The sequence below is a fragment of the Natrix helvetica genome (assembly GCF_964273705.1).
Source record: "Natrix helvetica genome assembly, chromosome: 2".
NCBI classification, from domain to species: domain Eukaryota; kingdom Metazoa; phylum Chordata; class Lepidosauria; order Squamata; family Natricidae; genus Natrix; species Natrix helvetica.
This window is the reverse complement of record NC_138552.1, coordinates 203,032,283-203,045,985: the sequence shown is the minus strand read 5'-3', so window position 1 is coordinate 203,045,985 and position 13,703 is coordinate 203,032,283. Positions and strand designations below refer to the sequence as shown.

At 37.7% G+C, this 13,703-nt stretch overlaps 1 protein-coding gene across 5 annotated transcripts in view; it reads right to left on the bottom strand.

Moving 5' to 3' along the window:
* The window catches only part of ADGRG6 (adhesion G protein-coupled receptor G6), a 105,840-nt gene extending 94,690 nt beyond the window's left edge, over window positions 1–11,150 (bottom strand). For 4 of the 5 annotated variants that reach the window (XM_081942645.1, XM_081942646.1, XM_081942647.1 and 1 more), the window contains exons 1-2: window positions 10,656–11,150; window positions 3,488–3,585 (exon numbers count right to left, since the gene is read on the bottom strand). In XM_081942645.1, the coding sequence (XP_081798771.1) occupies window positions 3,488–3,585; window positions 10,656–10,657 (100 nt within the window). In that variant the 5' untranslated portion in view covers window positions 10,658–11,150. Of the gene's footprint in view, window positions 1–3,487; window positions 3,586–10,655 lie in introns of those variants that run through there. The other variant, XM_081942648.1, reaches the window with a different exon arrangement.
* Window positions 11,151–13,703: the final 2,553 nt, after the last annotated feature.

Sequence of the window (13,703 nt, the reverse complement as noted above, 5' to 3'; positions counted from 1 at the left end):
GTTCCAAATGGATCATTAGTACCTTTCCTTAGGATTTCCTAAACAGAGCTGAAAAAAATTGAAGGTACAATACCTTAGTAACAAGTCCCACTACAACATTACATTTTATTAAACTAACATTTTAAAATATTTCTTTTATTTAAATAACAACTTTAAAAAAACCCATTACCAAGCCATAGAAGTATCCAGTAATCCCTTGTTACGATCACTTCCATACTTCCCATTTGGCTTGCATTGAGCTCTCCTTAGTATACTCTGAGGATCTTTCTGATTAGGTAGCAAACTACTTAGAGCTCCATGAGCCATAAGCACAGTAAACAGGTCCTCTGTGCAACAGATCTAGAGGGCAATAGGTGGGTATTTAACCCCACTTCAGTTACTGGTTCTAATCCATCTGTCTATTATGCCTAATCATAGGGCTGGCTCTAGACAGTGTGCCTGACTCCAATTTTTTAAAAAAATCCCTTTCATAGCTGGTTCAAAATTTTACAACATTCATTACATATACTGCATTCATTACTCATGTCCCAAGACAGGTGCATTATTACTTAAATTAGTATTTCCAAACATTCTTGCATAAAATATAGCTTCCTGTTTTTAAGTAGATTTTACTTAATTTATGATTCTGAGTGCATTGCAGCATTTGTACACATGAAGCAATTTTATGAAAATTCAGGAGCTACTATTTCTGAAATATTAAAGTTCAGATCAAATTATAAAATACTGATGATTCATGCCAATGGTATTCTTTCATAATCAGATATTTCACATAATCTTTCTAACAGAATACCAACCAAACTTGAAAATTCATCACCTAGATATTGAAAGATGTATAGACAGGGAGTGTTAAACTTGTACTGAATTCAGATTTAAAACAATAAGCAGTTGCTGTTGTTGATTTGTCCTTAGAAAATAAAGTAGTAAGATAATAGCATCATACATTACCCCAAGCTAACTACATGCTTACTGATGATGGACTATTCACTACTTTCCCCCTGTATTCCCATGTCCTGTGTATTCTCACTATCTCAATCGAAGATAGAGGTAAGAAGTCATCTGGAGTTTTTTGCTGCATTGGTGTATAGTTCCTTAGCACCCAAATCTACAAATGCCATTAGAGGACTTGAGCATCTCTTAAGTAGATAAGATGATTAAAGAAGGAAGAAAAAAATTAAAATCTAGGTAAAAATACGAAGGTTCTGCTTGTTTTGACTAAGTCTCCTTCCCTTTTAAGGGACTAAGTACACTTTGGAAGTATTCTTTGACCATGAGCTATCACCAAGATGTCACATGTGGTGGTTGTGGAACTGTTTCACAATTACGCTTGATGTCGCAATTGCAATCCTTTGTAATATTAACAGTGGCTAACCAAGCTGCTTTGACTATTGCCACAATCCCTATATATTGAAGTATCCGGAACTGTCAAGAGGTACAGCATCCTGTTAGCACAAGGAACGGATATCAAATGATGACTATACCAAAATATTGCAACTGCTTGACAATTGCTTATAGGACACAATGTAAGGTGGCAGAGTTGACTTTTTAAAACCATATTGCTTTTCAGGCCTAGCCATCCAAAGGCATGTTTTTCCTCATTAAAGTAACTGTCCCATAGTTAAGGTCTGCAGGAAAAGCTTTGTGAAGACGGCCCTGGGTATAAGAGATCTGTGGTTCTAAACAGAGGTGGGTTTCAGAAGATTTTACCACTGGTTCACCACACATCAAAACTGTGAGTGCGCATGTGTGCATGCTTGCTTCGTGATCATGTGTGCCTTCCCCGCATGTACTTTGCTCGTGCACATGGCTTGCACACATGCGCATGTCTTAGAAAATGTGGCTAAATAGGACGACATAGAACTGGGGCCACCCGTAGGTTGCCACTACCGGTTTGCCCAAACCAGTCCGAACCGGCTGAATACCAGCACTGGTTCTAAAAGGAGGCGGTTATGGAACACATTCCTTCAAGTGTTGCATCTGCTCCAGCCTCTCAGCTTACAGAAAATCTATAAAAACATAGCTTTTGCCATGATTTTAATAGCTATTTATTGATCTCAAAATTTGTATGTCATTTTAAAGACCCTGAAACTAAACAATTAATGTTAGTGTAGAAGTGTTTTTAAAGTTCTTTTCAGTTTTAGCAATTGGGACTTGAAGTTTTCTTGTGTCTTGTCATTGGGATAAGATTATTTGAATTCTCCTATCTGGACTATTACAGCAGTAGCAGTCATATCCCTCCTGCTAGCAGTTTATTTCTATCCACCACCCACTGAATTTATTCTACTCTTCCTTGTGCTGCATTTTTTTTTTTTTTTTTTGCTATTGTTGTCTTCTGAATAGAAGCAATTTATCTGTACCAAAAGCAATTCCTTCCTTCTGCTTCTGGGAGCAAGTCATGTTCCCTCCCAGTTTTCACTAAATCCAATTTACCATTTAATAAAATGTTTAAGGAAAACAAAACAATATTTTCAGAAATAACCTTTATCATTATAGCAATCATGAAGAGACAGATTAGTATGGTTACTTACTTGTCATTGTGCTCTACTTAATTGCAAATCTAATCCAAACTATATATACAAAGTAGAGGAAGCCTAATTATCCTCCATTCTTCTGTTTGCAAAAAAATATATAACCACACCTTCAAAGAATTATTGGCACATACTCACAAATATTGTAAGGTGACAAGGAAAAATAACATCAAAGCCATAATTAAAGGCCACTCCTATCAGAACATCAGAGATGTGCCAAGGAGGGAAATTTCCAGCTTGTTTCCTTCCTTTGAGGGGATCTGTTTTCCTCCTTTTATAGATTTCATGTGTTTCACAGCCAAGCTGTATAATAAAATTGCTTACTCTACAGAACATATGTAGCTATACTTTCTATTCACAACAGTTTCAGTAAATGCTTTACAAAACTCAACTTCTTAAATGACACTTTTGTGAGTGTAGTTCACATTGAAAGAAATAATTATTAGATCGATAGGTGATATTTGTGGTAATGAAGTGTGACATCTGTTCGATTCCTATTGCACTGAATTTTCTACACAAAGTCCTAATATTAATTAACTTTAGCACCCACAGCTGCTACAGCTGTTGTGAAATTCCATTTCTAGCACTTTATGCAGTTGCACACAAGCTTGTGTATGGTGCACTAGGAGATACAACATGATGCACCATTGGCTGCCACTCGTGTGTTACTTGGTATCTGATCTGAAAATCATACCTTAATAAATTGTGAAATGCAATTCTAAGAATTAACAAGGAAAAATTAGGATTACTGATGAAGTAAAAAGCATCCATCTGAAAGTGCAAAGGTATATAAGATGCAAAGGTTTATACTTGTTTTATTAATAAAATAATAATATCTTAATAGTATAATGATAATATAATTATCTTCAAATACTATTTGTAAAACTTCCATAAACGAATATATAGTTTTCTAAAGCACTTGTTTTTAATGATTCTCTAAAGAAATATTCATGGTATCTTACCTGAAATCTGTATGCACAGAAGGCTGAGTATGAACAGAAAAAATAAATGTGATTTTCTTTTCCATTGACAGCACCACAGCTGAATCTTGTATAACATCCTATAGAACAAGGAATGAGAAAAAATTAAGATATCTCTTTAATGTTCCTGAGATTACAAACCTACTTTTTCTTCAAAGAGTTGCTTTATTCAATCTATTTTAGTCAAATAACTGCTATTATTTATTTTTTATCTAAAACAGAGAAAGTTATCTGCTGATCTCCAAATGTTTCAGAATAAAACTGCTATTCATGCAATGTACTCCTAAAGTACTGTTGTCTGAATGGTACTGAAAACAAGTAAATACTCAAATTTATTCAATCCAAGATCTTTTCCCACTGATTTGAAGATGTAACAATAAAGGTGGATATAAGACTGGAATAGCAATACAAGGCTGGAGTCCAAGGGTGAAATTGTACTTGTGTTCCCTCAGCCAGTGGATTAGTGGAAGCCTTGCTGGATCTTACAACTTCACCTAGTTTATTGTAATGTACAGTGGAAAAGCAAATAGATATTCTGATATTAAAAACACTGACTTTGTTCTAGCTGCAATATTGAAATTGCATACAGGGATGCTAGGCTATTCTCCCCTGAATTCTCTTCTGTTCCTCCAGTGAAGATTTGGGATCAATCCATCTGTCATTAGAACACTTTTGTATATCACTGACTCTTGTCTTCCTAGGATCTAACTATGCCCCTTCACTACAACTGGGAATCCTAAGACACAACACCTTTCACAAAAAAAGGATATGAAAATAAATATGTAAATATTATTACAAATGGGATTATATGTATCACCATTCTGCCTCACATCATAGACAGTCTTTGAGTATGGTAAATGCAATATTTGCTTAAGACTAAATATGTCATACAAATTGGATTACATTTACAAAAATCAGAACCTTGAACCAAAGCTAGTCATCATTACTCATTAATTGGTATCACCATGAAATAAGCGTGATTGTTATTACCAACAGGGAAGAGGAAGCTGAAATGAATGTATTACCCCTTTTCTTTTTACATCTGGTTCAGAGACAACGTGCTCTAATTGCTGATTATTGCAATAATCACTAGAATAGGAATTACCCCACTGCATGCAGGTCAGGAGAATCGCACTATGACTAACCAAAGAGCCAAGCCAACTATTTGGTTTTCTCCATTGGGATATCAGACCAACTGCTCTACTCTGACTTTCACATCACTGCATCTACTATGGAAATATCTATATAATAATAATAATAATGATTATGCTACTAATTTAATTAGAGCTAAGGGTCATTTGCCTTCGCAGTTCACTCTAACCTGGTTACTATGCAGCTTCTTCATTACTAACAATACTTTATTTGTTTAAAATGGGATCATATGGGTCACCATTCTATCTCAGATCATGTGCTGTCCATTCCTAGGCTGTGTTTTCAGGTAGTCTTAAAAACCACACAGCATGGCATACCTTGATAACAGCTGGTGGGGGAGATGGGGGGGGACTTTGGGGTTAGGATAGCAAGGAAAGTTGACTGGTGCAGGGAAAGCAGTATGGGTGTCTCTGGGGATACAAATAAATTGTACACTGCTATCAAAAGAGAATCGACATTGTGTTCCTCTTTATATTCTGTACCTACAAGTCCACTTAACAAAGGGTATTCTGATTGGATTATAAAAAATATAGTTCATCAGTATCTAAAAGGACTCTACGTTCTCTACTTCTGCTATACGTGATCAAAAGGGGAAATGAATGGACGTGTATTGGTGACATACGTGGCACAGATGTAGAAAGAAAGGAAGTCACACTCTTGATCCATCTAGATTTTTTTTCTGGTCAACTCAGTTACATCTTGAACAGCCCTCCTTTTCCAAAACAGAGTTGTATTCTGAATCTGAGCCTTAAATATTTATTCCCAGCATGTAACAACAGGGTTTTTAAGTTGCCTTTACTGATTTTAGTGGAAAACTGTTTTAAAGCCTTATTATCATAGAGGAGCTATAGGCCAGTGGCTGCTATTCATTAATTGCATTTTATAATATATAAAAAGAGAGTGCTAATTTATTAAATATCATTGGTCTGTATTAATATTAACCCCATATTTGTAGCCATCAACCTTAGGATTTTTGTTTTCATTAGATTCATGGCAATTGTGCCTACGTGAGAAAGGGAATATGAAGCAAATCAAAGGCAGCACTTAGGTCTTCTGAGAACATCTGACTTTTCTCACAAGCGGCCTAATGTCCTCCAGATGCGTCACCTCCAGTTCCATATGTCCTTCAAAAATTATGAAAGATCTAATCTAAAACATCAGTAAAACAAGAAGTCGTTTTGAGATTCATTTCCGTGTATGGAAAGTATCTCCGTTTGGTTTTTCTTTTCAGACAAAAGCAGCTATTTTACTGGGAATTTATATTTCTAATACAACTTGCTCTTCCCTGGATAATGGCATGGAGATTTCTTACACAGATCATCAATTCCTTAGAAAGGAAAGAAAAATGTCTATGTCTGTTAAAGGTAAATGTACAAACAATATCAGCTTCATTCTAGTTAAAAATTAAAATATACATAGTATTATTGATTTTTCATAAATAAGTAGCTGATTAATCAATCAATCACATTTTTCTTTGTTGAAGAGAGTTTTAAATTATCAACTTAGAAAGTGACTCAGCTTTCTGATGAACAGTAACTTTAAACTTAATGGTGATCCTACACCACGTGTTGCTCTTTGAAATATAAAAAGCTCTTTGATAAAGCCAGACACACTAAAATAACCGGATTAGCACCCAACACAATGATTGTTCTGGATGTCAATGCAATTGCGAATAAATCCTTGCTAAAATTTCTGAAAATGAGATACCAGAGATCCATAATGAATGGTTAACAAATGAACACACATATTCTGAATTCTTCACTAGATGAAGAAGTTTGCTTTTATGTTTCTTAGTAGCATTTTTTAAAATATCTGTATAATAGTGAATAGCCTACGGGGAGGCTAAAAAATACTAACTAAGAAAAAAATGGCTGAAGAAATCTTTATATTTTAAGGATAGGCTATACTATAACCCTAATTTTGTAAATCAAAGTATCTTATCTATCCAGAAAACCCCCAAATGGTCAATGTACTATTATCCACAGCTATAAATTTCAGCTAAGCTAAATCGTGCAAATACAGACTCCATTTTGCATATCAGAGGGCTATCATTTTCAATCAATCCTACTTAAAGAGATGTTTTCTCACCTTGAAAAAAATATGCCTATTAAAATTACTCTAAGTTCCTGGAAATCATATGTATTGTATCTGTAAGGTAGCCCTTAATAAATATATCAGCTTTGCTATTAAAATAAAACACACACACAGACACACACAATTTTCTGGATTGGAACCTTTTTAACCCCAAGTGCACCATAGGCTGTAACTTAAAACTTTTCATTATACAATAATTTTAAATACAGCACTCCCATTTTGTCTTTTCCCCATTCCTCTCCACAATCCCTTCTCTTCCAATTTGCTGCAATATCTCTTGGGATTTGTATTGCAATGTCCATAGATTGACCCTTCTACTAGCTATTATTACTGTCACCAATATCTGTCAGAGGTGTTTTGCTTCTCTCAACTGCTACCAGTGCAGGCACCAACTGTGGTTCTTAGATTGCAAAACTGTGTGAGGTATGTATAAGACATAATAAATTCAGTAATCAGACAAAACACAGTTCACATTATTCTCGGCAAAAATTGAGATTCACTTAGATGCTATTGTTAAGGCAGGGTACTTTTGGCTTTGTAACTTATAAGACGTTTGGGAGGGAGGAAGGGAGGAAAGAAGGAAGAAAGGAAGGAGGGAAGGAAGAAAATTTTCAAGTTCCATTAATATTTTTAACAGCGCGAGTACTCTTAGCATTATGGCTGGGTTTAAGGCATAGTCCATTAATCTAAAAAATTATATTCTAAACTCAACCGGTACATAAAATTTCTATCTATAGACTTAGTAGATTTCCCATGTTTTATTTATGGAGGCCTAGGCCAGAAAAATAGCAGTCAACAGTGATGATCAAAATAATGATAGGAATAAAGCCTGAAATGGTTCTTGTAAGCATAATGTATTCAAAGATGCCCATTACTGTTTACTAGCATGCAGAATTCCTTCTTTTATATGAAGTTTGATGATCAATTTTAAATGCTGTCCAATAAAAAGGAAAACAAGTCTACAAAAAAATGGATAATAAATATCTTGGTTTAACATAAAAATAGATCTATAACTCTATAGACAGACAGATAGACAGAGACAGACAGACATATTCTAGCAGGACACTATTTAGGCTTACCACTACTTTTAGAAAAGTGCCACAATTCGCCTTAAAGCCTTGCTTTTGTTCATTACAAATGGTAGTAAAAAGGAAGCCTTGAAGATCATGATGAATGAATCAATAATCTTAAATCCCATTATTTTAATACACATATATTGCTGATTAAGCAATTTATAAGGCAGACATATTACAAAAATTGAAAGGAATTAGAGAGATGTTTAGCACTACTGTGCTATCAACATGACGTACTGTTATAGAGAGCTCTATACAACTCTCTAAAATGGCATGCAACAAAGCCTGACTTTGGAAAGATTAATGAATAGAATGAGTTAGAAGTTTCCATGGTTTCATTCATATAATTATGACCTTACATGACTACCCATCAGAACTGCTAAAATTCATGCAGCTGCTACCAAAAAATGAAGTTTCAACTAAGAGAGACTATGCAAATAGGGATTTCCCCTTGAATACCATTTTTTGCTGGTATTATACAAAGTGTGTGATATATATCACACAAATTATGTAGACTTTGTGAAAAATCAACAAATAAAATCAGATGTAATGGAAGGATATTATCATGCGATATTAACCATTACTAGTAATACTGCATAAATGATAAACTAAATTCACTTCAAGTTTTTCACTTCAAGTTTTTCACTTCAAGTTTTGTAATTAATAATCAGGAACTGAACCAAATTACTTATATTACTTAATGACGGCTATGTATTGGTTGCACAGATGGTTTTTTTCCATTTTAGCCTAAGGGTTCAATAGTTATTATAATGCAATCTTATCTAATTTCACTATCACAACAATATGGATTAAAGTATTGTGTCCCATTTTCAAAGTCAACTATATAATATACTTGCAATCAATAAACTGATGAGATTTTATTTACAACTAAATATCCTATGCACTCAGAAACATATATACCTTTCAATTTAGTTTATTCCCCACAAAGTGTAACAAGGTATCAGGTTTAAACTATTTCGTTAATCTATCCTAGTACTTGTAATTACCCCTCCCCACATCATAGCAGTAAGACACAAAGAAGGCCAAAATAGCATCAATATTAGTTCTCCTAACCCTAACCCTTTCTTACACTGGTGTAAACATCACCTATGCCATTTTATATCTGCCGGTATTCCCATAACATTCTCTTTAGATTATCACATTCATGTTAATGGGTGTCATTCTAGTTACTTATAATTTGTAGTAAAGTTTTTAAAATATTATGTCCCCGTTTATACGTTTCCTTGCAAATTTTTCAGAATAGTTTTATTGTTTTAAAATTGTTTTATAGTTATTGGTTTTATTGTCGTTGTGTGCTCCCCAATGCTGTTAAAGATGGGCAGCCATATAAATCTTTTAAATAAATAAATTGGATTAGTATGATGGACATAGCATAAAAATACTGCTTTTTAAGATTAATTTCAATAACTAGAGATTTCTAATCCAAATCAAGCAGACTTTGGGGTAAATTTCTTACAGGAAAACCCGTTTATGAAAACAATTCTTGGTAATTTGCTTTATTAAAAGTTCCTAGATTCTACAGATAAAATGGGACAATTTATTTTCAAAAGGATTTCCATTATTCCTTCCTTTCTGGTTCACAACTATGTATTTTCATTTGACACTTAGCAAGTATGAACCCAAAGCAAAAGTAATGAGCCTCTTTGGTCACTATGCAATATTGCAATACAGCACATTCTGTCTAATAAGTTAGTCCAGCCGCTAGGAAAGTTAAATGCACAGTCATTCAAATCTCAATGCCATCTTTTCTGCCCAAGACAGATAAGAAGATCTCTCACTGGCAACGCAGCAACCAAAGAACCATGAAAGTTAAAGGTGGTGAATATCTTTTTTTCAGGAGTTTCCTGTTCCTCTTTTAGGCAGAGCATCTTTGTTGGCTGCAAGTATTTCTTTGTAATATATTTGTCAACAGTTTACTCACATCTTCACTCAGGTAAAGCCGGAGTTTTAAACTATGCCACCACCAAATAATATTTAGCTGAGACATGAAACTAGGCAGTAAACACCAACTGCTTTTATGAACTACTCATCCAGCTGCATTGCAAACATGCAGAAAAAGCACACATGGGTCCTTCTAACTATTACTTTAAATCCACCAGGTGAACTCATATGGTTGTTTAAAAAAAAAAACCACAAAAGAAACTTCCCTGTGATCATCCAGCTGTCAGTTTTCAAAGATTGGACTAAGTCTGTTCCATCGGAACTAGGCTCTTTTCTTTTTAACCTCTTCTTCCTAAAGTTAGCTTTTTGGGCCCTACTTTTTTCTCTGTACAGACGGGTCACCGGCTCTGTCCTAACGACACACTAAACCACAAACGACCGATCCGCATTTAGCCAAAAGAAAGTCAAAACACTAAGAAGGAAAAGAGGCGGCGATAGGGCACCAAATCCTTTGGCTGGAATATACCGCGCAAGGGAAGCGTAAGACAAACCCCAAACGCGTTCGGTTGTCCAGAGGCTGACAAGAGAACGGAGATCGATTCGCAAGGCTTGAAGGAAAAGAAGGGAATGGAAGAAGAAGAAGAAGAAGAAGAAGAAGAAGAAGAAGAAGAAGAAGAAGAAGAAGAAGAAGAAGAAGAAGAAGAAGAAGAAGAAGAAGAAGAAGAAGAAGAAGAAGAAGAAGAAGAAGAAGAAGAAGAAGAAGAAGAAGAAGAAGAAGAAGAAGAAGAAGAAGAAGAAGAAGAAGAAGAAGAAGAAGAAGAAGAAGAAGAAGAAGAAGAAGAAGAAGAAGAAGAAGAAGAAGAAAGAAGGAGGGAAGCAAAGCGCGATTCCTTTCAGCCAGGACAAGTACCGCCGAGTCAGAAACGTACATGTTGGCATTACTTGGTTTCAGTCAGCATCTTCTGGGGCGGGATTCTTCTTTTTCCTCCCTTCTTTTGGTCCGGGCTGGTAGGAAAGTTCACGAGGGAAGCTCCATCGCCCTCGTCCCACCAACCTTCGTTTCGACGGGCAAATAAATAAATAAATAAATCTGCGACCCGACGAAGGCGAGGCGGGGGGGGGAGGGAAATCAGGCGCTGGGTCTCTTTGCTCCTCCCTCTCCGAAACCTCTTCAAAACTTTTCGAGACCAACTCGGGTAGGCGGTAAACGGGGGGCCACCCGGAGCGATTTCGCCCGCCGCTGCGCCTTTCTGGCAGAGAAGAAGCCACGCAACCTCCAAAGGGGTTTTTTCGCGACTCAGCTCCTCGTTCCCGCCCACTCGGGTGCTTCCCGCGAAAGTTGGGGGAAGCGAAAAACACACACCCGCACACAAAAGCCTGCGCTGTTTGGGGCTTCCACGTGGCCCCGCGCCCGGAGAGAGTCTCCCGCGCGGCTCCGAGCTGGTTTCTGCGGGCGGCCGCCTCTCACCTTCTAGGGGCCGGCTTCCAACTCCCAGCCCCACCCCAGAGTGACGGCGGGGACGGGAAAGCATCCAAAAGTTTTCGAGCGGCGAGGGCTGCCCTACTCACGCGAATGATTCACGTCGCCCGTGCCCGAAAGCAGTCACTAATTCCAATTAATTAATCTCTGGTCCCTCACACTCGCGACCACGCCAGTGACGTTTGCTAAATGAAGAAAGTGGTTCAAGAATAGAACAAAACAGACCAGAATAGCTTTATGGTCACTATGAATGTACACTAATCGGCAGACATTAAAAATGAAATTTCGCTACATACAGCTCTCACCACCTCTAATATACACTACATGAACATGGAAATATATATATATAGAAAAGTATGTGTATACCCCCATATATTAGACACAGAGAAACAACAGTCTAGTCAGGATGTATTTATGTACATGGTGGGAGCAGTGATGTATTAACCATTAAGACTAAGGACGTGCTTAAGGCACCAGGCCCAAGGGGGCACCCCAAAGTTGAGAAAGAAAAAAAAACCCAATGAAGATTTTTACAGTATGTACAAAGGAGGAGGGCACCAAGATTTGTCAGTGCTTAGGGCCCCAGTGAGCCTTAATCTGCCACTGGGTGAAGGAAACAAATCTTGCAAGTTTACCAGACCGATGGCATAGGGAACAATTACAGAATCAGATAGTCCTACTAGAAATACTTGGGAAATCTCCTCCCAGAGGGGAAAAAACAGAAACAGACCGTAAAGTGTATGGGTTGGGGGGGAGGGTGTCTGGAAGATGCCTTCACTGGGTGGCTTTCGCTTGGGGCAATCCACAGTACGCCCTCTTTGCTCTCTTGCAAATACAGTAGAGAGTGAGTTGCAGTTAACAGTAGTGTCAGCTAGCCTCGCATTGCTGGTTACCCGAAGTCGAAGAACTCGAGATCTGGAGGGCATCAATCTGGGTAAAGCAATCATAAGGCTTCATTCTCCCTTTATACCACCACCACCACCGCCCCTGGACCTTGTACTTGTAAAGCTGCAAGAAGAAATAAAGCGAGTGAGCTGTTCTCACTCCTTAATGCTTTGCAAAGGCAGGCATAATCAAAACATTCCTCATGGAATCTTTTTTGCACCTAAACTATGATACAAACATGTCCTGGCAATATCTTTTTCATGCTGTGCCCAATGATACTCATCCATCTATGAATAAGACAGGATTAAGTCATCCTTAGCTGTACTTGTGTTAAAGTGGCACTTCCCTTTCATTCTGCCCTGATTCCAGGGCAGCCTCAGTGTTCTAAAATTTCTCTGGGCTTTATTAATCATTACCTTGGACAGAAATAAGATTGCAGCGATTTGAAGGGGGGGGAGGCAAAAGAAGAATCAGGAGTTGCATTAACAGGAGTTGCATTAACAAATAATACAATCAAGATCAAGTGAGGTATTTATACCACTCTATAAAGCCTTAGTAAGACCATACCTATAATACTGCAGAAAAGAACAACCAAGAGGATTAGGGGACTGGAGGCTAAAACATACAATGAACGTTTGCAAGAACTGGGCATGGCTAATCTGGTGAAGAGAAGGACCAGGGGAGATATGATGGCAGTCTTCCAATATTTGAGGGGCTGCCACAGAGAGGGGGGGGGGTAAAGCTATTTTCCAAAGCATTTGGAGACCAGAGAAAGAATAATGGATGGAACCTGATCAAGGAGAGATTCAACCTAGAAATAAGGAGAAAGTCAGTGAAAACAATCAACCAATGGAACAGCTTGCCTTTGGAAGTTGTGGGAGCTTCATTACCAGAGGCTTTAAAGAAGAGACTGAACTGACATTTATCAGAAATCAATCAATCAATCAATCAATCAATTTAAATTTATTAGCCGCTCCCTTTCCGAATAGGACTCGGGGCGGCGTACAATGGAGTAAAAAACATATAACATTTACATAAACCCATGACATACATAAATACAAAGACACACATGTACGGAGGAGGTTAACAGATACAATACATAGACAATTAAAAACCATTAAAATACCCTAATTATAAAACCCCATGTACAATCCAAATTCAAAATGTTAAAAACAGACAGTCAGGAGGGGTACGAAAAAATTACGGTTGAGCCAGGCCAGATAGTTGAAAGAGGTGGGTCTTCAGTTGTACACGGAAGGAGCGGAGATCGGAAGTAATCCTGATGTCACGGGGGAGGTCATTCCACAGGGCTGGGCCCATCACAGAGAAGGCTCTGCTCCTGGGTGTCGCCCCCCGGCACTGTTTGGCGGACGGCACCCGGAGAAGTCCCTCTCTGTGAGAGCGGATTGGTCGTAGGGATGTGTGGGGCAGGATGCGATCCTGCATGTAACTAGGCCCTGTGCCATGAAGCGCTTTAAAGATCATAATCAAGACCTTGAAACGCACTCGGTAGACCACAGGAAGCCAGTGCAGCTCGCGCAGGAGAGGTGTTACAGGGGAGAATCTAGTCCTCCCCATGATCACCCGCGCGGCCGCGTTCTGGACCAACTGT